This window comes from Semicossyphus pulcher, unplaced genomic scaffold (assembly GCF_022749685.1).
Source record: "Semicossyphus pulcher isolate SPU_LCO1_2020_fin unplaced genomic scaffold, fSemPul1.0.p SCAF_10, whole genome shotgun sequence".
Taxonomy (NCBI): domain Eukaryota; kingdom Metazoa; phylum Chordata; class Actinopteri; order Labriformes; family Labridae; genus Semicossyphus; species Semicossyphus pulcher.
In genome coordinates this window covers 5,857,870-5,883,589 of record NW_027211604.1, presented here as the reverse complement: position 1 = coordinate 5,883,589, position 25,720 = coordinate 5,857,870, and the positions used below count along the sequence as shown (strand labels likewise).

The 25,720-nt window shown below is 41.0% G+C and overlaps 1 protein-coding gene across 4 annotated transcripts in view; it reads left to right on the top strand.

The window, feature by feature from the left end:
- abr (ABR activator of RhoGEF and GTPase) overlaps positions 1-25,720 on the top strand; it is a 147,552-nt gene that overhangs the window by 47,501 nt on the left and 74,331 nt on the right. For 2 of the 4 annotated variants that reach the window (XM_069665755.1, XM_069665764.1), the window contains exons 2-4: positions 6,699-6,880; positions 17,960-18,058; positions 20,724-20,909. In XM_069665755.1, coding sequence (XP_069521856.1) covers positions 6,699-6,880; positions 17,960-18,058; positions 20,724-20,909 — 467 coding nt within the window. Of the gene's footprint in view, positions 1-850; positions 937-6,698; positions 6,881-12,433; positions 13,055-17,959; positions 18,059-20,723; positions 20,910-25,720 lie in introns of those variants that run through there. The other 2 variants (XM_069665772.1, XM_069665781.1) reach the window with 2 other exon arrangements.

Sequence of the window (25,720 nt, the reverse complement as noted above, 5' to 3'; positions counted from 1 at the left end):
AGGATGAGGGTCAAGAGAGGTGAAAGGCTCCAGAGGTGCTTACTAATATACAGTTTTTGCTGTATGTGGATTATTTGCATTTACAAACTGAATGATGTTATTGGTTCCCCATTTGACGCGGGGGGGATTTAGTGCCTGTAAACCTCAAACCACACACTCAGTCATCTGAATATCACAGTTCAGCCAGCGTTCATCTCTGCATGCCCTCTGGATTCATAGAAGCTCGCTGTGTTTGCTTGAAACATCACGATTTGAATAATATCCAAATGTGAAATCTCTAATCCCCAGCCCGCCTCACTGCGGCAGCTTTCAGCATTTGGGTTTGAGCAGTTTTAGCTTGACAGAGTGGTTAAATGACTTAATATGTGAAGCACAAATCCAGTTCTGGTTGGTTCCTCGTAGTACAGCGAATACCTCAAATTCATGCACATACACCCACACTATTGATCTCTATGACCGAGTGACCCATTAACCATAACAGGACTGTCTTTATAGGCCAGCTGGGAAGTGACGTGGCGATGTTCAGCGGACACACAAACACGTTGAATCATTTTATAGCTTCCATACTCTAACTACTCCTTTTGTGCGTGTGAGTGTGTTGCTTCCTCTTAGGCTGTGGGGGCTGCTGAATACATCATTGTGGCCTTCATTTGAATGAGTGCTATCTGAAGAGTTAACAACAGTGGAAGTATTCAGCGTACACAGCTCTCTTATTTTCATATTCACCCTTCTGTCGGCAGCGCGGTCGAGTAATGCTCGTGTTGTTGATTTTGAGTCCAAGAAATGGGACCTGCGGGATTTAAGTGGTGACATAACGTTTGCCCGCTCGCCTCGGTGACATGGCCGACTGCCGGTGAAGGTGTTTAGGTCAGAAAACAGTCATGGCTTTCTTCTTTGAGGCTGTGTGTGTCATCCGTTCCCTCTTCTCCAGCGAGAGTAAGTGTGTGTGTTGTCTCTCTGTGTGTGTTGATCCTGACAGGCTCACTTCACTGCTCCAGACTAAGGCTGCATTGATTTCTCAATCGGATCTTCCTCCTCTGATAGTCGATCCTTTTACTTGACGTTATCTCCTCTTTAATTGCATGTCATGTTCAGCTTTTACCTTTTGTAACCCCCTTAAACATGTGTGCGTGTTTGGTGACTGTGACTGAACAGTAATGACACTTTAGGCCTGATGAATCCGCTCCACAGAGAAAAACTCTCCATGGACTGACGGCGCAGCATTGATTTTCGTGTTTGTCACGCGCGGGGATTGTCAGGGTGCATTAGCTGAGTGAGGCAGCCTACATTTCAGCCTGTCAGAGTGGGAGCAGATAAACATGTGCACGTGTGGACCTCTGTGTCGCTGGATCATGCACATGTTAGCATTGATTGTGACTGCGGCAGGGTTTAAACACAGCAGAACAACAGTGCAAAATGATACGTAGGAAGGGAGACCATGAAAGCAGATTTAGGCAAAGGAACAGTGTCTATATTTCTGAACATTTTTTCTCTTTACTTTATCTGTGGGAAATTACTGGCTGATTTGAGCTTGTTAGCTCTCTAAAAAAAGGTAATAGACTGCACTTTTCTAGACTCATTCATTGGGGCTCGGTGTCTTGTCCAAGGACACTTCGACTAAACCAATATTCAAGACGTTCTTCACTTTTTGTCATATCTTAGACATTCGTTTACGATGACAGCTCCTGAGTTAAAATAGCTTGGAGGACACGAAGTGGAAAGGCCAGAAACATTCCTCCAGTGCAGCTTCAGCTTTTCCGCTGCTTATGAAACAGACTGAAATTCATTCCGATTACTCTGTGTGACCTACAAAAGCAAACCAGACCATCAGCAACAAGACTAATATTTTTTATATAGACTTTATACACTTTAGTCCAGATTGAAATATCTTGTATTGGATGATTCAAAGTACGTTTTCACTTACTCAGTGAAACATCTTGACATGACTCGCTGAATTGGCATCAGATTTTGTAATGACAAAAGTGAAATGTATTTCACTGAAAATTCTCTACAGCTGTCGGATGAAATTTGGTTCAGATGTTCATGTTCCTCGGAGGATAAATTGCCTCCCATCTAGCTCTATCATCAGGTCAAAGTCTGAGTTTATCTACTTTACACTTTTTAAATTCACACCCTCCAGATGTCCTTCACTTCTGATCAGTTGACCTGCATTATTTAGTTTCCTTCTTCTCTATGTAGCCTACCTTCTTCCTCTTTTGTTATCTGATGCCTATTATTGGAAGGTCCTATCAAGTTTACATAAGGGGTTTACTTTTTGTCCCTTTACTGGAAACACATTTGTTAAGAGAGATTCACCAACTTAATACTGAACAATATATTAAAGTTCATGCACCGGAGTTCCAACAAGAGACCTACTTCCTGATCTGAGAATGGATGTGATGTATAAACGAGGGCTCTAAAATGTATCGGTACAGTTAACTTCAGTCGTGTTAATAAGTGAGTATTTTAAAGATTAAGCTGCCCTGTATTTATCCTCTTAATGATAGTCTGTTATTCTTTTTATATTAGTGTTTTGGATCGGACAGTGCGTAGAGTCAGAAATGTGGTAAGAGAGAATGAGGATGCAGCAAAGAGCCAAAGGCATGTTTGTGTCACCAGCAGCTTGTGTGGCATATTCTGCTTACTGTGTTGCACCACATGTAGCTGTAATCTGAGTGTTACTCCACACACAGCCCTGGTTTCTCTCTTTTTCTGTCCGCTCTCATCACTGATCGACCGAGCAGCAGCCAGCTGAGCTGAAAAGACATTTAAATTACTTTTGTCTCTGCTTCTCTCTCCGTGTATCTGTGTCTGTCTTGCATTAATATGGCTAATCAGACGTAATGAGTAGAAATAATGAACACTCGCGCAGCAAACTGCACGCAGGAAGATTCATTCAAACACTTAATGAATCTAATGACTCACATTAACAGTTTAACACACAATGCATACAAAGCTGAAATAAATCAGGATATGCATGAACACTCAGGCAGCTGTAAGTAAGCTAGAAGCACTCAGCTTGTGCGTGTGTGTGTGTGTGTGTGTGCGCACTGTGAGCGGTACATTCAGTCCACTTGTTCTGCTTTGTCTTCACTGTTTCTCCGTGATGGACAGTATTGTTCCTGAATGATTCTTGCTGCCTGTTCTGTAAATAGAAATGAATCACAGCCTACGTCTTCGTAAAGGAGGGAACAGACCTTGGTGCTTGTCTGTACATGGCGGCTCTGCTGTGTGCACCATGAAAGGCCGGCTTCCTGTGCTTTTCATCCATCTTTACTGTTCCTACTTCAGTTTCAACTGTTCAAATTATGAAGGTAGCCATCTTGACGTCACCCAATGACGTCTTCCTTTTTTAATCTGCAAGTTAGGCATGGTTGGCAAACGCCCTCTGGAGCCAGAAGTCACCATATTAGGGGTTGGCGAACACCAAGATATCAAAGCTAAACAGTTAATTTCATTAGCTGCTGAATGAACTTGTTAACCTGAATTGGACAAAATTGATATTGAGATAACTTTTTGTTCTGCTGTATTTATTGGGATATAAAAAGTACAGGTAATTATACCAGATAAATGCAGTAAAGTAAAGCAAGTAAACATACATAATTAACAAAAAATATTATATTATATTATAATATATTAAGTATATTTTCTTCAAACAGACCAAACCCCTCTCCTTCTTTTACTACACTTGGTTCAGTGACTCAAAAAGTAGAGACAGTTGTTTGTGTGTTGTTCTGTTTAACATTGATGTTATCGCGATATTTCGCAATTCTCCAGCTGCTTGGGCCCGCGTTCAGCTGCACTGTGGATTAGACATGCTTCCTGTTGGCGAGGGCTTGCGCTGTCTGACGGACTAGAACCGCGGCGCAGACAGAACGTGCCTGACACGGATCCTGTGGGATCCAGGCGTTATAATATATAGAAACCTGCACAGCAAGCCAAACTATTTGTCCGATATTTGCATGAAAAAAATCTCCAAAAGGCAGCAACAACATAAATACAATGAGAAGTTCAGTGGCTGAAATAGCAGAGTTGCAACATCCATAATTATGTATAACTGTAAGCCTTTACATAAATGAAACAGGTGCGTTATATAAACATTCAACCCCGGTACAGTCGTCATGAATAGCAAAATTAGCTATGGATGCCAAACTGTTTAATGTACCAGGCCGTAAACATGTTTGAATCAGCTGTGAAGTTAAATATGGCCTAATGGGGATTGACTCTCTTCTGGAGCCAGCCCCTAGTGGCCACTCGAGGAACTGCCGTTTTTGTCACCTCCATGTTGGCTTCATTATTCAGCCCTGCAGGTTACTTTGTTTCAAAACATCATTGTCTATGAGCTGGAAGGGAACTGACTTTTTTAACATCAGATAAACATCTTTAAAAAACCACAACAGTTTTGTGCTTCTCTTTCATGCTCACACACACTCACACAACTTCAGCAGATTGGGGACAAACTCGCCCATCAGGAGGCCAGAAGGTGCACAAGGAGAGTCAGAGAGGGAACAGATGGACGGGAGAGGAAAAACAAATACATGCACGAAACTCACAGAGCAGATCTTTTCCATGGCACGATCACAGCACAGTTGGCATCGGACAGATGACCGTACCTCAGTATTTTAACCCTATCCTCGCCTTTATGTCTCATGTTGAAGTCATCCTCCTCATCTCAACACTTCATCACTCTGTCACTGTTTTTTTTGCTCCACGCTTCACTGAATCAGCTGAGACCCAAGAGCACCATTTGTCCGCTATTTGCCCAACAGTAAAAAAACAAACATATGGTAGCTGTGAATTTGCACGGCGCTCATACATACTCACATGCAACCAACAGATGGAGGGATTTTTTTTGATTGGCAGGTGGGTGGTCCAGTCACTGTGGGTCATGCTGCGTGTCAGAAGGTGACAGACGGCGGTGTGTCGGCCACTTTAAGCACCCATTAGCATTAGCTTGATGTTGCGTGACGGCCCAGAGGGGATTGACCCCTGCTTTTATTTTCTAATTAGCTCTCATTTGTTGCTTGTTAGAGTTTACTGATATTATCATACACACGCACAAAAACACACCCTCTGGAGCACATGTATGTCTGTGCAGTTGTAGTGAACGAGCACTGGTTGTACTTTTAAAGTGGTGGGTTATATTCAGGGAGATAGGCTCACCTACGCACCTCCCACATGATTCTCTTCTCACACAGTGTGTTCTGCTTTCACACCAGCCCACTGCTGGATGGCTTCGAGTAATAGTTACACAAGCTGTAGTACATGCGCTTGTCCTTTTCCAAGGTCTTAGAATCAATATATTGCGCCGCATCAAATAGTTTTTAACTAATCAGGGAAACAATATATTGTACAATCTTTTCTGTTTGTGCTTCAGCCTGGTTTTCCCCCTCCCTCAGTGCCCATCTAAAATACACCTCTCTAATAATAAGACATGAGATACAAAAGATATCAGCCAAATATTTTCTGTGTCTTACACAGGCTTTTTTATCCTCTCATGCTTTCTGTTATTCTTCTCCAGTGATCCTCTAAAGGCAGAGCAGGAGTCGTTTCAGAGTCCGCATTGTTCTCTTCCCCTGGAGCTGTCACTGCTGCTCATGCCTGAATGCAGGCGTTTTCACTGACCTCAATACTGACACTAATACTCATCTATAAAACTACATGACTGGGAAACTTCAGAAACAAAATGAAAGCTAAATTAAAAAAGTATAAAGAAAGAAGCGCTTCCTGGATTCAAACGCATTAAGTTACAGGTGCTCTTTGTGTTGGGATACACAAAGACATCAAATCAGCAGAAAACTTTAAAGCACTGTCTTTTTAAATGATCAGAATGCCTTTATTGTTGCAGCATCATATTATGCTAATTTCAAGCTTCATATTTCACTCTGTGATACCTGTGGAGTAGCTTAGCATAATTTACAGTTTAAAAACCTCACCTCAGCCTCTCCCTCATAACGGCTCAGTCAGTGCCTTTAAGAAACCCCGCCCCTACAAGCCCACTTTCTTCCGATTGGCTAACTCTCCGAAGCCTGCTTGTGATGTCACAAAGTGCAGCGTGTAGAAAAAACTGTGTGAAACCTGGCGTTCACAGCAGCCTGCAGACTGAGCTGAGAAGCCTGGGGATTACTCCAACATACTTTTACCTACAGATCTGAAACTTCACCCACGTTTAGTTTGGACATCCAACATTGTAACATTAAATATATGTCTTAAAATGTGACACAGCATAATACCCCCCCTTTAAAGATAAACTCCTACATGTTTCAGGAGTCAAAACCAAAGAAAGTGACCCGTGGAGTTTTCTGATTTGTAGCATCATCAGCACAGGTGTGGATTGGCCCTAAAACCAGTTCAGCCGTGCTCCACTGTCCAGCTTGTTGATGCCATCTAGCTTCTCTAAAGCCGCTGTTGATTTCTTTAGTTTTATTTTGTATTTTGTAACTGTCTTTTATGTGCTTTAGAACAGAAACCTGCTGTAAACCATTTTCAACTGAACCACAACAGTTTGACTGTCACACGTTTTGATTTAACAGAAGAATTCAGTGCTTGTAAAAGTACTTCATTATTCTCACTGAGTAGTGGTAGTGAGTCACCGCAGCCCAGCGATGGCCTTGTTCCCAGAGCTGAAATGCTAATCAGCATCTATCTCTTTCTTCTCCTCCTCATCCCTCACTCCTCGCTCTCTCTCTGTCCTGCAGACTTTAACTACAACACAGATGGATACGAGGGGGACGGAGCGGAGGACGGCAAGTCTCAGGACGGCTCCGAGACGCTGCCCTATATAGACGAGTCGCCCACCATGTCGCCCCAGCTGTGCGCTCCCCAAGGGCCCGACGGAGAGACGGTCTCCCCCACACCACCCGAGGGCCTGCTGGCAGGGGTAAGAGCACTCACACTTATACACACGCACATACACACACATACATACACACAAAGGCATGTACAAGTCAGCAGCAGTCCTCTGTGCTTGAACATCTACACACACCTGTCTATCATCAGACAAAGGAAGAACAGATGGCAGTTGGAGAACCGTGCAACATAAATCACAGACCTGATGTTTCAAGTTGTGATTATACACAAGATGAATGATGAGTTCAGGTTATTCTCCTCCAGGCGAGCTTCTGAAGAACAATGTGTACAAATCCTGTTCTCTAACTAGTGTATGATTGCTGGTATCTTTATGCAAAGCATACTTTATGATGTGAGTCTGAGTTTCTTCACTACAGCAAACTATTGATTTCAGTTTTAAGCAGTTAGAGCTACAGACACTTGAATTAACTTGAAATACTATATGTAAAACATCTCACTGATGATTTGTTATGTAGGCCTGCAACTAGTGATCGTTTTCATGATAGATTAATCTGCCGATCTTTTTCAAGATTAATCAATAAATCATTTAGATTATAAAATTTGAACTGCTCAAAAAAAAAAAATGCCAAAGCTAGCAGTGATGTCTTCCAGTTTCTTCTTTTGTCCAACCAACAGTCCAAAACCCAAAGACTCTTCTCTCTTTACTGTAGTGTATTTAAATGTACTTTGTTAAGTCTGCTTCTCTCACTACTTCACACTCTAACTTCAAGTAAACTGCCATTAACGTATTCCAGTCTGGGGCTTGTGTTTTTACCCACACCATCCCGGGCCGTGGCCATCACCAGAGTCACAAACTATTTTTCAGTAGTAGTAGGTTAGCTAACATTTTAACTGGAATGCTGTGCAGCTAACGTTAGCGGTTGCTCTTACCTGTAAATGTTTCCTGAAATTACATGCTGAGTCCTTGGATAATGACAGCATTTTCACAGCAGGAAGGCAGAACTTGCACTGTGCGGCAGTGTTGCTCCCATTTTCTCCTTTGAAGACAAAATGATGGCCATTTTCTACCCATTGAAAGCATTTTTTCACCACAGGCCGTGGCAACCAGAGACTGTTGATGGCAACTTTGTGGAGTGGTGTTGTGAGACTTGTGTGTCGTGAAGTGTGGTAACGTGCACGCAGGTGCATGGTATTATCAGAGACGTTAGACAGATGGTTTAGAAATGAGGCGGCAGATGTTATGGAGCATCTTTGCTGTTATATCGTCTTCATTTTAAAATGCATTTTAAAACTGTAATCCTGCTAGTAATGCCCATTTTTAATAAATGTATCTGTAATCTGATTACCTCTTTAGGAATGAAGTTGCCTTTTTTTTGTATCCCATTACGTAACGGCGTTACTTTTATTCCGTTACTCCCCAAGCCTGATTTTACCCAGACAATGGTGCTACAATCTAGCTTTGTCACGGACATCCTCACAACAATCAACGTTACCGTAGGATGAGCTCAGCTACCGGACCAGGATTGCAAAGTCAACATGGTGAAAACAGATGGTAGGCTGTAATTTGTGTTTGGATTGTGTTTCAAATGAAACACAATTGTGTTTCAAATGAAACACAATGGAAATAGTGTTGAAAAAACTTGCACGTTTTACACAACATAAATTAAACCTAATACACGTTTTTATTAGAAAATAGCAATGGAAAGCCTTTTTTCCCTCTGGGAGGCTGCCAAAAACAAACTGCATCTTATACTGCTTTGCGACTTATGTTCTGGATTTTACGCTGCTGTCATACATGAAGAGAAGCAGCACATTCTCACAGATAGGGAGCTGGAACCAGAGAGTGTTTGACCTTAATGCTTAAAATTTGATTGAAATACTTAATGTATTACCAAAATAGTTAACAATTAATTCTTCTTTGGTTGACTAAGTAACTGTTGCAGCTCTAGTGTTAAGTCTTGTCGAGTGGTGATGCAGCTTCGACCAGCGGCTGTTGTTTCTCTTTGCTGGTGCTTTCCAGTGTTGCTGGAAAGTTTGGTATTCGGCAAGTTTCCTGTTTTTATGCAAAAACATTTTTATGCAAAGTCACGTAATCCTCGCTGATCCTGTCTAATGAAAAACATCAGTCACTGCTCTCACATCATGTGATGAAGCTTCCTTTTCTCCAAAAGCTTCTTTAAGGTCAGTTTTTCACAGGGTTTCTTAAACCAGCACTCACAAGCCCATATTGTTGTCTCTGTTGTCTTTCCTCTTGTATGTACTGTCCCTGAAGAGATCCAATGCAAGTGATGGAGGACAAAATTGTGCTAAAGTGAGGCTTCATCCTTCTGAATAAGTCAAATCAATTATAATTCATGGTGAACACCCTGACATGGTGTGAGGAGTGTGAAAGCGTTAGAGCTGTCTCCAGTCAGAGCGTCTCTTTATTATTAGCAGCCCAAGCTTCACCTGATATGACTCCACTCCAGGCTCCATCTGTGCTGACAGTCTTCCAGTCTTTTCTGAGCTGCGGATTGTTTCTTCCGGAAGTTAGCCGCCATGTCTTGACCCTGTGTAATTGTTAGCAATTACCCGCAATAGCTGACTGCCTGCAGCACACGGCGGGTGGTGCATTCACAGCAGCAGGAAATGACAAGTGACCCAGATGGGGTTTGACGCCACCAGGACCAATCAGGCAGTCTGTGTGTGGATGCAGAATACTTTCTAGATCCATGTTCTTTCTTAAAAATAAGTTATTATTGTCAATCCATCAGTGATAATGTGACACTTCTTTCTTTCTCTGTTGGCGCGTCGTGCCGCTTTTTGCTGCTCCTGCAGGAAATATAAAACACTTCCAGTTAAACCCCTCAGACACCAGGCAGTAAGAAAGGCTGATGCAAAATCTTTCCTGACATTGAAATACACTGGGTCACTGTTGTTATATTAGTTTCTGCTAGAGAGTAGCAACATACGGCTTGTATAAATCTGCTGGATATGTTCTAAATGTTATTTTCTTCGCTGTTCTCTTTCTGTGACTTGCGGCTGTGTGTGCTTGTGTTTGTATAAATGTGTGTGTGCTGTGACCACTGGTATGTGTGACTGTGTGTGTGCTTCAGCACCCTGGAGAGACTCAGCGGGAGTCGTGTTGACCCTGACCTGAACCGACCCTCCCACACACACACAAAGGCAGAGAGAAAAAGAGGCTAGCAGGCTTTTCTTTCACACATCGGGGCAGCTTTGACGTGCAGCATGAAAAAGCCTGAATGAAACTCGGAGCGGTTGAATCAGGCTTCTGATATGTGACTTACACCTTCACAGCTTTTAAGGAATCCACTTTTTTTTCATTATACATCACACAGATAATAGCCTCTCGCTTTGAACCCCTTCTGTGTCTAGAAACCAGCTTATTCATCCTTAATTTCATTTGCTCTATTTGCCCTTTAAATCTGCCAGCTCTCTTCTTCTCCCTTTTTCCAGCTGTATTACCACTGTTCTATCATAATGTTGTAAAAACACTGAGGCCTTTACCGTTGACCTTATTGTGACAGTGATTTATGAATTATTAAGCTCATTGTTGTGTTTTACTCACTGTGAGTCACTATGCAGGGGTCGGCTCATGTAGATGAGGTGGTGACTCCATCTAGTGGCAGGCTGGAGTAAGAACAGGACAGAAGTCAGATGAAGCCACTTGATCAAATTTCAAAGGAATGGTTTGATCTAGATTTTTAGTGATGTTGTTTTTCTCCATATAAGCAGTATCACATGAGAGTGACTGATGTTGTACTGAATATCATCACGGCTGTGATTCGATCGTAGGCACAAGGCCGTAGGCCGAGAAAATAGTAGTAAACAGTAATAATCAACAACAGATTATTTTTTGCTCCACCCACTCAACTAGCTCCACAACTTAACTGAAACTGCACTTTTGTTGCCAAGCAACCCAAACATTCTCCTGCACTCTGTGTCTACAGGTCACCACAGATCAGCTGTTTTTATCATGTACATTTATCTGTTTGTTTTAATTTATCATCAACCAGTGAAATAAGAGTCTGCTGTGTGATTCAGAGGTACCAGCTTAATTAATGTAGACATACACGGTCTGCTGTAATGTTAAATTAACAGTATACAGAACACCCGGCTGAGGTGGAGTGATACACAGAGTGAAAAGTCTCAGTGATGTTGTACCTTATTTATACAGTCTATGTGTTGTACTCCATATCAGTACTAGGGTCATTATAGTTAAAGAAAACTTAGACTGACACTAAAACTAGTAGTGAAGAAATAATTTTGTTAACTGAAATAAAAATAAAAACGACACATGTATCTTTCATCTGACTTTTTTCAGCTTCTTTAAATGAAGGGTTTCCTCATAGTACCTGAAAAACTCAAACTAAATAAAAAACTAAACTAAAACTAGTCAATTTCTCAAAATAAAGATAAAACTTCTTATGAACTTGTAAAACTAACTAAACCTAAGTAAAAAGTAAAAGTAAAAACGAATGGAAATTTCAAAACTATAACAACTCTGCCTTTTGTCCAATCAGATTACTTTGTCAGAACTAACTGTTGTACAAAACGCACTAACTGTGTCCTTTACATGCATCCAAACACTTAAGTTTGAAAATTGAGTGAGAGCAGTTCATAGTGCGTGGAGAGGTTGTTGGTGGAGTCACTGCAGTCCTCCTCTCCTCACCGCCTTGTTAAGTCGGCCTTTCTTTCCGCTGAGTTTGCACAAGCCTTTCATCTGCTGGGAGGAGAGAGCCAACACTGACACGTCCATGCCAACATGCACACATTCAGCACGAGGAGTTTGTGAACTTGCACACATGAGGGTTTCATTTGAACTCAGTCGTGTTTTTGTTCTTATGCTTTCAACTTTTCTGTACCTGCCCGAGCTGGAGAAAGGATCCAGCCCGTGTTGCTCTACCTGAAGTTCCCACTTTGTTTCTCTCCACTAAAGTTTTTCTTTCATATAAAACTTTTGAGGCTTTATGATTAGAATTGACTTGACTGGTTTTATGCTTTTATTTTCTTACTTTTCTTTTAATCCTTCTGGTCTTTTCCAGACACTCTTTGAAGTCATTCGCTTGTTTAATAAAGCTGACTTATATGTTATAGGCCATGAGGTAAGCAACCTAAAAACGCAGCCTAGATTTTGCAAGATTAGCGTGCAGAAATGGACCCAAAACATGAGAAAAAAATCAAACATTGTTCGCCCAAGAAGCGGTGACAAGGAGGTAGAAAAATCTAGAGGGTGGTTGATAGGTGTCACTTCCTGTAAAGCGACACCTAAAGGTCAGGAGCTGAGTGAGAGGTCATGTTTTCATTCACAAATACACACAAATCCAAAAGCTGAATCAACATTTCTTCCTTGTTAGAAGCCATTGATATTTTCCGTTTCATTTCCTTCATAGTATCCAGAGTTCTTCCTAACAGCTCATCTTGTGCACACGTGTCTTGTTTTTAACACCTTTTTTTAATATTTTAACCTCATGTTCTGCCTCGGCTAAAACTGCTGTTACCCAGTGAACTATGTGACCTGTAATTAGAATCAGCCGCGCTAGCAGCATATTAGCCGCTCTCAGCTCCACATCTAAGGCTCTCAGCAGATCAATAAAAACACAATGGACAGAGAGAAGACAGCGGAGAGAGAGCAATGAAGTCTGCAGCAATCAGTAAGGCGAGAAAAAGAGAGAAACTAAGTGTGTGTGTTTGAGGAAGTGCCTGAAGATGCGGAAGAAAGAAACGAAGAGAAGAAGCAGACAGACTCTCCCAGTGAGACAGAAACGGCCTCTGTAACCATCAAGGAAGTGGCTGGAAAGCGTTTGTTGTGAGGGGAGGGGCGGATGTAGAGGGAGGGCAGACCTCATCGACCGAGGTGGAACAGTAGACACACACACACATACACGCAAACACACAAATAGAGCACACACACATACACACCAGGAAGCCCGGCAGAGGAAGGGGGTGGGGTTGTGTAGGCGGGGTCCTCTCTCTTTCTCTCTCGGTGTCCAGACGACTTGCTCTGAAGGGAAAACACTGATGTGTCCAGGCAGGCCCTGAAGACGGGAATCTCGGGCAGAAAGAGGAGAGAAGGAGGAGGCGTGGAAGGAAAGAAGAAGGAATAAAGAAAGGGAGAATAATGGAGGAGGAAGAGGAGGAGGTGCTGTGCTACTTGGACAGGGTGCTGGAGGAGGAGGAGGAGGTGTTTGATTATGGAGATGGGGAGCTGGAGCCCATCACTCCAATACATAGACAGTTCAAGGTGAGACAGCGGCGGGGCAGCTGGATGCAGAGACTGCACACACACACTCGCACATGCACACACTTGACTGGGCTTGTTATTTGTCTGTATATAGCAAAGTGTAAGGTCTTATTGGTGTCTGGGCATGATGTGGCGTCACTTTGTGCTGCTACGTTTGCCTAACAGCCATCTGTGCTGCAAGTGTGTGTGTGTGTGTGTTTGTGTGTGTGTGTGTGTGTGTGACAGCCATTGGTCTCTGAGCATGGCCTGATGATGAGGCAGCTCCTCGGGAGCACGTGTTTCATTACTCTGCTGTCTTTTTTAAAGCCAGCTGGTTTCTGTTTGTAATGCTAACTTCTGTCTGTTAAGAGGCCCGTGTGTGTGTGTGTGTGTGTGTGTGTGTGTGTGTGTGTGTGTGTGTGTGTGTGTGTGTACTCCTAGTATATCAATTGACAGAAAGCAGAGCTGCCCTGTGCTGTTGCCTGTCACTTTTAATACCTTAACATCTCCTTTTTCTCACAGAATGAGAACTAAAGGGCACAATATAAGAACACATATAAGGTTTCCCTGCATGTAAAGTGTAAGTGAAAAGTGCACACACACTCGGGAGCAGGTTGCCATGGAAAAACACTTTCACCGCTCATGTATTTCTCATCTTGCCCTCTCGCCACACAGTGGCTCTTTGTACAGCACAGGGGAAAATATTCCCACTGTTGGAAGAAATAGTTTTTCCCTTCCTTTCCAGTCCCTTTTTTTTTCATCCTGCTGTGACAGGCTTGTCACTGAAAGACTGAGCTTTACACGTCACCAACAAACTAAACAAAATACAGTTGTATGTGCTGTTTGGTCAAAGGTCAGGGCTATTTCAGGGATCTCTAACCTATAAAACCTTGGTAGAAGTAGGATGATATTTCAATAAAAACATGATGTTACAATTTGGACATACCGGTGCACGGCCTTATGGGATGTTTGAGACTGATACAGACACCGATTTTAGAAGTAAAAACTTCTGATTACTGATATTGTGGCTGAAATGGTCATAAGAAAATAGGAATACACCTTTAATTAGTGAATTGTGCACCAATTTTCCCACTATGCCAATGTACTTAAAAGACAGCTGTCTTAACAATAATTAAAAATAAAATAATCATTGATTGTCAATCAGATTCTACAGCAGACCACTGTCTACTCAGCTGAGATGCTCTGCTCCATGTGCTGCTGAGAATATTGTAAACTATGGTGTTAGAGCCCATACTGTATGACACACTACGTAAGAGGGGCAGGGCGCAGGTAGAGAGGGCGACCCCATGTATAGAGGCTACAGTCCTGGTTGCACTGATCCCAAGTTCGACTCGCAGTCAGCCAGTCGTTTGGTGCATGTCATCCCCCACGCACTACTCCCCACATTTCCTGTCTCTCTTCAGCTATCCTGTCTAATATAGGCAAAAGCCAAAAAATATATATATGACAGCAATATATCGCCGTCCTGACTCGTGCAATACAATTATCGATAGGCTAATATCGCCAAATATCGATATTTTAATTTACAAATATACGGCGCTCTAAACAGATTTCCCTGTGATTTTGACTCACTATGTCACTACTTCATGACCCCTCATGGTGGCGCTTGACATGAATGAGGGTAATGTGAACGGAAATTAACTGGCGGAAGAAGAAAGTTAATCAGATATCGTGATGTATCTTTATATGATTGTCTCGCAATGTATCAATTATTGCAAAATTGCTGTATTGTGATATTATTGTTATCATGGGACATGTATCGTATTGTATCGCGAGTTACCCTGAGATTCCCAACCCCTACTATGTCATGACATTTCTAAACCACCCAAGCTTTGTTTCCTGCATTAAATATTCTGTTAGAATATTCATAGCATCGCACAACGGAAAAAATACGCAGATAGCGATAATTATACGAGGCATTTATCGGCCCAATAATGTCAGCCAACAGATATATCAGTCGGGCTCTAAGACATGCATATGGTCTGTTGTGCTTAATATAAATGATAAGATGCAGAAGTTAAAGTATCAAAGTAGCATCTAAGAGTCTGACTCATCTCCAGAGCTGCATATTTTTTAGACGAAGGAAAAGGATGTTTCAGTTTCTTTCAAGGGAACAGGCTGAGAGGCTGCTGACAACATGTGCTGTTCAAATCCTTCCTTAATCACTGAGGTATTAATGTAAACGCAGCTCACTGAAAACTTAAAAAGACTGAAAGAAACATGAGTCATAGAAATCAGTCCTGTTTTTTATAATAATGATAATCCTGTTATGAAGACGTGTATATTGTGCACATGTTGTTTCAGCTGCAACTGGTTGTACAACAGCTTTAGTCTTGAGGGATAAAATCAGCGTCAGCAGTGATTGGGTTAAAACAATGAGGTCACGGCTCCTTCCTCGTCTTATCAGGCGGAGCTGCTGTGCCCATATCATTGTAAGGATCCGTCTGTGTTAATAATTAATCTTCCTTTCTGCTCACACTGCTGGTCTTTGGCCTCAAATATTACAACATTCAGTATGTAACACTTGTACATCACTTTGACCACAATTCTTCAGTTTATAAGCTTCTGTCTGTGTGTTGAGACGTGTGTGTCATCAGCCGAGGGCAGAGAGTGAATGACAGCTTACAGTGTGAATAGTAGTTTTCATAAGCGACTGTTTATGTGGTCTTATTAAGGAATATAGCTCTCACATATTTGAATTGCTTTGCTAACACATTATTTTAACACAGAGACCTAGTCTGACCTGTTTGGATTATATTAACACCACTGTGGATTTTTAACATTTAACAGTGAGGTGTGAATAATTCAGCAGGCATTAATATATCATTCTTATAAATATCTATATAAAACAATCATTATAATCTTCACACCCTCACATAGTGTTATGTATTTTATCAATAGTTCACTGGCTAGAGGAGATGGCAATATATGACAATCCATGTTCATACATAAAATGGAGATGGATTCTTCTTTGTTATGCTTACTTCAGTGTATATTCCCAACCTTAAATATAAGATATGATTTGTGACAAAACACGTCTTTGTCCTCCTTCCTAAAATAACTCATGTTAATGGTCTACACTGCTACAGCTGGCAGTCTTCTCTACAGCTTTTAAAGGCATGTTGCTCACATCAAAATGCACACAGATACAAAGCCTTCACATGACTCATAACGGTCTTTCTGTCAGGTGATTTGGTTGCTTTTCATTTTCTCAGGTTAAATAATCATTCATGCAAATTCAACCAATTGCCAACCAACTTTTTCTCGACCTTGCAATTCTGTCCAACTGCCACAGCTTTTCTGCATATTTTTAAACGATCATCCCGTTTCCCTGCACGTGTGAAATCATTTACCACCGAACTCACTTCCTCTAAGGTCTGCAGTGTTGTATGAACATTGGAGAGCATCTTTTACTGTATTTACTTCTGTTTGTATCTACTTCTTTCTTATGTACTGATGTTTGTGTCATCACTGATTTTAAATAGTCATTGTACAGTGAGATATTTATCCCACCTGTCTCTGTGTAATTTAGGGCTGAACAATTAATCCAAATTTAATTGCAATCACAATATGGCCTGCTTCAATTTTCAAATCGCAGGAGGCCCAATATTGATTAAAGGTGAAATGTGTCAAAATACCATTTTAATTTAAATATTGTGCTGCAGAGATGTTGTGACCTACACATCATACACAGATGTAAGTATCATATATCTTTGTATGGTACAGATCCCTGTACCGAAGTACAGTATGAACTTTACATAGTATATTTTTCAAAATAATCGCTGTTTATTCAAAGTCATTCAGCCCGAGTGTCATTCAATTTTTTACACCTTTATTTGGAGTCCTGATATCAGAGGACGAACTGCCCGCTCAGGCTTTACTTGCTTTATTAGAGTGTTTGTCCTTATAGCTCACATTGTATGTGTAATGTGTTGCAGAAACAAATGGCCTCAAATCATCACAACTTTCATTGCTACTTTTTAAAACAGCTGCCATGAAATCAGGCATTTTTCGGCCGCAACATCCTGGAGGGACTGAATATAAATTACAATATATTTCACATTTTTCAGCAGAGAATTCCACAGTTTGACTCCACACACTGAAAATGTTTGCATTCATTTAAATTCTTACTTTTTAATACCACTGACTTTGACAGTCTGTTGGTATGTCCCCTTGGTTGATTGCTCTCCTCTCTGGTGTTTAAAATGGATTTATATCAGTTGTGTATAACATACTAGATGTGTTGAGAACATTGTTACTATAATATGGTAAAATAAATGAACAGGGCTACATTAATAGTGCCATAAAATCTAGTATACTTTGCCTATAATCTGCAATAATTTTGGACACATTTGTCTTCATATACAGTAAACTTTGTGATGTTATTATTAACAATAATTAAACCCAGAATAGATGAATCACAAAATCAGCTTCAGTGGACAGGGATAAAACACCCAGAGTGTGAACTGAAGTGAATCTGACGTGTCTGTCTGATCCTGCATTTGAGGGCTTTCGGCCCAATGCATTCTGGGATAGTTGGCAGGAAGGTGAATGAATAAATCGAATTTAAAGTAGAATATCAACACCAAGACATTTCAGCTCAGTTTAACTGTTACAGTTCACTTCTACAGCTCTGTTCTTCTTCAGTATTTATACTTTAGACTAAAACAAGTGGTTTCCTTAGTAAAAAGATAAACAAACTAATGTTTCTTGCTTTCTTGGTTGCGTGTGTATAGATCTCATGTTTGCCTGATGTGGTGACATCACTTGCATCGTGCAGGAAATGAGCCTGAGTCATTGTACTGAAACAGAAATGATTCCTGGATACAAACAAAGAGTGTGAGTTTAAAATGTATAACTCCATGTATGTTGCAATATTACATTTTAGTTTGTTTTATCTTGCAGGGAGACATCGAGAAAGGACTGGAGATGAAGAAACTGGTGCTGTCTGGTTTCTTGGCCAGTGAGGAGATCTATATTAACCAGCTGGAGGCCCTGCTACTGGTGAGATGCACACACAGACACAATCCCAAAAACATTGTTCTTCTTTTAAACGTCCTGGCACTAACAGGGAAAATCAGCCTGTACAGCGTCACGTAGCAGAATGTAGCATGTAGCAGTGCTGCTACTGTGTGTGTTTGCGCAGGCCTGTGAGAACTGTCAGAGCGTTTTAGTGGTTAATGGTCATATTGAACGCAGGGCCGCACTTGAGCAGTTTCCTGAAACACTAACTGATCATGCTTCCCCATGCTAAGCCACTACTATGTCATATCCTGCTGCACTCAGCGGCACGCCGCACTTTGACCAACATCTCTTCAGTTTGGCATCAAACGCAAACACAAACCTGTTTCATCACACAACAGCTAAAGCAAGAAACCTTCTGCAGTTAAACGCAAAAAGCTGTTTGCAGAAGTCAGTCGTGGGAGAAATCTGGTCTGTCTCAGTTCCTTCTCTGTCAGCTCTCAGTGACGACACATCTCATTATACAATTTGGCCATGTTTGTTCCTGTCCTCCTCCGCTCCCTCAGTCAATGAGAGAACGTCTGAAACGCACCGTGCGATCACAGTTTTGTTTACGCTTTGTTGCACTTTTTATATTTGGCAGTTGAGGTTTACACTACCAAATTCAAGGCGGGCCATTACTTGTAAACAAATGTCAGAAGCAGCTTGTGTGTTGTTGTTTTTTTCTAGGCACGGCGACATAGTCTGGTCTTGGTGGTGTTTATACCTCATTCATTTCTTTATGTGAATTTTTGCAGGGACAGCTCATGTAGCATGTAGACAAGAAAACAGACGCAGAAAAGCATTTACACAATATAAAACAGCACAATAAATAAAAGTCTTGTGTGAAATGATACATAGAAGCAGTTTGGTAAATACAGTCTATACAAGGCAGTCATTGGCGCCACTTTGCTGCTGATTTAAGCCAAAGCTTGAGGCTGGTTTTAAGTGCGGCAAAGATACAAACCACCTGACTGTGCTTCAAAAAGACTTGCATTGTGGTTACAGACCTGAAATTTAACCTTTCCTCTCACCTTAAACGCCCCCTAATGAAAGGAGTATTAGATCAAGTTAAATTCAGTAGATAGTAGTAGGAAAAATACTTTAAACACTGGATCATCAGAAGATCCTCCTATCATTTCCTTTCCTTACTAGTCTCCTCTCCTCTCTTCCTAGGTCATCAATGTGTTTTAACACTCATGTACTTTTTTTTGAAAGATTATTTAACCTTTATTAGACAGGACAGCTAAAGAGAGACAGGAAATGTGGGGAGGAGAGAGTGGGGGATGTCATGCACCTGTGACAGCAGTATAAGTAGTTAAGATGTGAGACAGCTGCCTCCAGTAACGGATGAAGGTACCTTGTATCATTATTTAGATTTTACATATTTAACATCAGTTACAAGAAATGCCTGAATACATGATGGAAAAATGGAGAAAAACTGGACCATCCGCCACATGTTTGTGATGAAGAGCTGTGTATAATAACATCATTCTACTAGCTAGTTAGCTTAATAATTAACAGCTGCCTTTAATCTTCACAGGCTAGTTACACTGGCAATTAAAAAAACTGGCGTTTTTATAGATATTCATGAAGCAGGTATTTTCTGTTTTTTAGCTAAACCAGCGTCCCAACACTCCCGTTCCCTCATGTGAAACTGGTCAGGCCAATAATACAGATGACATAAATATGAAACCAGTTTTGAGGAAATGTGCGAAGCAATATTTAATTGCTTCTGCTTACCACACGCAAAATTAGTTTAAGCTTAGAAGGAGACATTTCTTCAAAATCCAGACAAAATATGTATCAGTCAGGACTTTGACCATGTACACCACCTTATACAGCAACAAATTTGATATTTTATTTCTCGTATTTTAATGTAAATTGCCTGTTGTAAATGTATTAAAAGGTATATTCTCTAACAGCTCCAACTGACCCACTTGTTGTATTTTTGCAGCTGCCATAATCCCACGCTCCTCTCCTGTAAAGTTACAAATGGCATAAGAAGACAAGTGGAGACGGAGTGTCACTTTTAACACTTCAAACACTGTTGTCAAAACTAATGAGTGTTTTCCAGCTTAAGTGCTTTTCCATCATATATACCTGCCACTGGGGGCGTTGATTGTGTGTCTGCAGCCATTGTCTGTGCTTTTAAAACCGAGCCCGTCTGTCTGATTGGCCATCAGACAACCCCTGCAGTCAGCGGGAGTGACTCATAACCAGCCTCAGAGAACTTTTGCTTCCATGACGTGAAAGCTTTTCTGTTTTCACTGTAATTCAGCCCACATCAACACCACGTCCACTCCGCGCATATCTATGACTAACTGAGTTGGCGTGCAATCTTACAGGTCAGAGGCTGCACAGCTGAGAACAGAGTCTCCCAATGGCAGTGCAGAGAGGCTAAGATTACATGCTTGTCACTGGGTGACATCAGGCCACTGATTGGCCAATTTACTGCCCCAAATTGTAGTCACTAATGAAGCCTGCTCTTAAAATAGACACATGTTTAACCCACTTTATTTTGATTTGTGTGTAAAATCTTTTTGTTTTTTATTTGTAACGTGTCAAAAGGAAAGACTGTTATGAAATGAGTTTTGGTGTGATGCCTTGCTTCAAGTATTTTCAAGTTTTCCGAGTCAATCTGTTCTCTCTGTCTCTGGTCCTTCAGCCCATGCGTCCCCTGAAAGCCACAGCCACGACCTCGCAGCCCGTCCTGACCATCCAGCAGGTCGAGACCATCTTCTACAAAATCCAGGACATCTTTGAGATCCACAAGGAGTTCTACGACGCCCTTTTACCCAACATCCAGCAGTGGGACGAGAAGGTCACTGTGGGACACTTGTTCCAGAAGCTGGTGAGTCTGACGTGCACCCACAAATCACAGTGTTTGCAGTGAACATGTAAAGGAGACTTGTCAGGCTCTCGCTATTTGTACTCGTGAATCACTGGTCTAAATTAGACTGTGAGTGCAACTAAGTGTGTTTGTGTGTGTGCGCTAGCAGAAATGTTGCAGCCTTCAATCTGTCTTACTTGCTCAGGATTATGTAGCTTTAACAGGCGCTCTCAGTACATAATGTAACATAGTCATCATTGTTACGTGTATGGATGTGTCTGTTTACAGAATTAGCACAACTCCAGGCTTCCTCTAGTCTCAAAGTGAGTTAGTCCTCGCTCTGCGTTAGATCATTGCATTATCAGTGGATTAGCGGTGGATAATGTAATTTTAACAAGGCTTCTCAGCACATACTGTAACATGTTTTAGATACTCATTGCTTTTGATGGCTAACTGTAGGGAGGCTGATGCAACATGCTGTAATAAAGAATTTTAGCTGACATGTAGGAAACTGGACTTAAAATAAACCCACACAGAAATTAACATGGTTAAGTCCCTTATGAGTGTAAAACCCAGAGTTAGTCAGCAATAAAAGGTTGCCAAATTTAACAACATGTGTGCCATTTGGTACTGAGGGCAGTCGCTGTAAAAAGTGACAGTACCGTACCCTATCGTATCGTATATTTCAAGACGAGTGCAATAGCACAGGATGCTTAATTAAGCATACTTCCCAACATTATGAGCAAATAATTCGTATATCTATTCTTGAATCAAACTAATGTACTTGTATTTAGTTTTTTTTTCTTGACTATTGACAATTCTTGTTGTGTTTATGTGTGTAGATAATTTTGCGTATTTTCCCATTCTATTGCTTTTTTCCTTCCATGTTCGAGCTAACTTTTTGCAGTGTAGTGTAGCTGGTATAATTGAAGTCAGTAAACCCTGGCACAAAGTGGCCTGTTAGTTCAGCCTGAACATGTTCCTGTGTGGGGAGGGAAAACACAATATTGTGGTTTATAATTTTCCTGGACTGGAAACTACACAGACACAAACTCTCCATTTGGAAAAGTGGCAGTGAGCCGCTGTAATCCACGTCTACTTTACAGAAGCAACATTTTGGCTTTAAAGCTGGGAGCCCCATAAACATAAAAAAACCTGATATATGACAACGTTTTTATTGTGCTCTTATACACAATATGAGCCATTAACAAGGTTCATTTTCATTTTGTTCAGTTTCTCTTTTCCAACATCCTGCTGTTCAAATTGTTATAACTGACTTTTACAGCTTTATCTTGTAATGGGATTTTAAAATGATAATAGACACTAAATCCTTCATGACTTTCACCACAAGCCACACATATCCTGTAGCTATCTTTGATGAGTGCTGTTGTGGATTTAATACCATGAATTAGCAGAAGATAATATGCTATTAAAGTAAATCTACTACCTAAACAGGAACTTTATATTCAGCTACTTACTGTTAGACAGTACCTTTGAAACAGGCATCTTGTTTCTTACGCTGATATGCTTATGAGGAGTGTTTATACAGTTATACAGTTATCTTAATAAACAGATAAATGTGATGAACTGATGTCAGATCAGTGATTAAATATGGATTTAGATGTTAAGAGATGTAATTTATTCTTGTTAATGAGCTCTGAGTGAAGCAGATGTCCCATTATTAGAACTCGTGTGACATTTTGCCAAGTCATTTCCTTACTGTTGTTTCGACTAGAGCACAAGATTAAGCGTCATGCCTGCTCAGACAACAGATCTCCTCAGAATAAAGACAAGCATCTGTTTTAGTCGTTCATAAAGAGAAGTTGCGGTATGAAGTGTTAAATATGTTTGGCTCTTCTGCTCTCTGATTCAGTGTTTGTTTTCTCTGGTAGCTGTGATTAACATCCTCTGGAAGTCCTTTTCAAGGATGAAGGATTTAAACAGAGACTCATGTCTGTCGGGTACAGGTTTGATGTTATTACCATTTAACACTTTTTGACTATATATGTATGTAAAGCTTCAACTGCATCTATGCTGTTCATTTAAACCTCTGTGACTCAGCCACAGATGATGTATAAATATCACAACTCTGAGTGAATAGATGAGTAAATGTCATGGTGTCATTAAGAGGAACCTTCTGAAGAAGAACGTCCTGTCTCACTGACACATGAAACCATTTCTCTACCACATCTCTCAAAGGGCTTAATTTGACTTAAAAATCATGTCAGCAGAGGTTATTATTAACCACAACGCCAATGACTCAAAGATCGCGCTGCTTTTCAGGACAACATAAACTGAAACATACCTGTTGAAGTTTATGTGTAAATAATGCCTAAATGTATTGATCGATATACTGTACCTGAACATTGTCTGAAACTGTTGACAAGGTTAGGGCAAGAAACTGATGAAACACACTTCCCTTTAGCCCTGTTTTTCACATTGGCACTTTCATAACTAGCATCTTGTTTTAGCCTTTGTAAGCTAGCTAAGCTAGCTAGTGGCGAACAAAACAAGTAAATGTGTTTGTACTTGTTTCTGCTGTTGAATGATTACCAAAGAGACTGCAGTTATTTAACTAGAAAGGTATCATCCACAAGGCGTCCTGCCTAACAAAGTATCCTAGTGTTTAGCTAATTAGCTAACATAAACCACGAAAAACTGATGAGATGTATTGGCAAAACAGTCCTTTATCAATCACACAAAAACAGAAATTAACCGCTTCTAGTTATGTTGCAAGGAACAAAATATTCTGTATAAAACAGCTAGCTTAAGTTAGCTTAAATACTTAGATAATTGTTTGTTACAGACTGAAATGTGTCCACTGAACCTGTGTTGAAAAATGTCAGGTACCAAAAAATAGCGTTGAATTTCTGGTCAGTTTCCGAATCTTGTTACTTTGTCTTTATGATGATATTTTCTTTTTTAAATCACAATTTTACAAATTTTAAACTGTATGTACCAATGACGTGATTGGTCGTGTACAGCTGTGTGGCCTGTAAGATTTGTAAGAAATGCTAGGATCCTCAAAAATATGGTTTTGAAAATAGTAATGTTGAATATTTATTTAAAGATTATATTGAAATGCTGAGCTTAACTTTAATAATCAACTTAGCTCTCCCATAGAAATATTATTATCTTACTTGTCTAAGTACTTCCTCTCGTCCCCCTCCTCTCTGTGGACCCCAGGAGTCGCACCACCAAGTAACACCTATTACTGTAGTCACCAGCTGCCATCTGTGCTGGGTGTATGTGCGTACATGAGCCTGTCATGTGGCGGCTAAACATTTAGTCAGAGTGGCAGTGTGAGTGTACAGATGGCAGCGTAATTAGCTGGTCTGCTCCCTACTGCTCCTCGTCAGCCGCATGGAGGCCAACGAAGCAACACGGACGGACCAAGTTATAGAAAACAGGCAGAGAGGGGATCAAAGCCAAACTTTTCTTCACTTTTTCAGACAAGAAAACGGGCTCAGCTGTTGCCTGCGACTGATAATTTGAATGGTTAAATGAAATCCTTGCAAAGTCCTTGGAGGCAGTAAGAGGGTTTGGTTTCTGCTGTAATGGCTCTGGACATTTTTTGGTCTGATGAAATCAAGTTTTAAACACATTTCTGTGACTGTAAAACTGCCTCAACCCCTTTTTTACCATGCTAGAGGCGTAGCTCTATGAATGGCAATATTGGTGTGTTGTTCTGTCCACCATTTTTGTTGAGACTAACATATCTCAACCACTTTTGGGTGGATTGCCATGTTATTGTACACAGACATTTATGGCCGGAACTTGGGAACCGGAGGGTCGCCGGTTCAAGTCCCGTTACAGACCAAGCATGGAATTGGGGCTGGTAGCTGGAGAGGGGCCAGCTCCTTTCCTGGGCTCCGTCGAGGTGTCCTTGAGCAAGGCGCAGAATCCCCCCACTGCTCGGGGTGCATGTCCATGTGCAGCCCCCTCACCCTGACATCTCTCCATTAGTGCATGTCCATTGGATCCTGTTTGTGCATGTGTGTATTTCGGGCCTTTGTGTGTGTTAGCATGTTTGTAAGAACAGAGTGAAAAGATTGGATTTCCCCCCCGGGATTAATAAAGTATCTCTTCTTCTTCCTTCTTCTTAAATTTAGCAGTGATTTTTCTTATGACATGAGCACAACTGACTGAAGTTTCAGTGTGAATGCCAAGGGGAACAGTATATTTTGGTAACAAGAGGAACTATGGTCTATTGTAGAACCAGGACTCCTGCACGTACAGTCTTTGATTGTGCAATTGAAGGTATAGGATAAAACTGTATTACCAGATTATTGCTGGTAATGCTGTGAAAAAGTCTTTCTTCAAGGACAGATGAGTGTCTTTTCCCAGTTCCACCATCATGAAACAGCTCCTTTAAGTTGTGTTTATATATCAGGGTCTAAAAGTTCAATTGCTCTCTCTGTCTTTGTTTTTCTATGATTCATGCAACAGAGCAGAGCTTGGACTACGTGTTGTGTTATACACTTAGAAACTTGGTTTGAACTAAAGCTTTCAAGTTTGTTCGGCTAGAAAGTAGTCATTATTTCTTATAAACACTAGCATGGTTTCTCTTTCTCTCTCTGTTCCTCCTCCCTTTTTAGCCCCTCTATATCTTCTCCTTCCCACCTCCGCACTCAATCACAAGCTGTTGTTTTTCACCACTCTAACCTGTGATCTTGTGTAGTCTCTGTGGTCAGAGTGTTCTACATGCTCGACCGCCACCATCACGTCATGTTTTTCTTGATTGGTCAGCCGAGCTGACAAATCAGAAACGTCTCTCTTTGGATATTCTGTCATTGCACACGGTGGTTTCAGCTTTACAGCCAAGGGTTTTG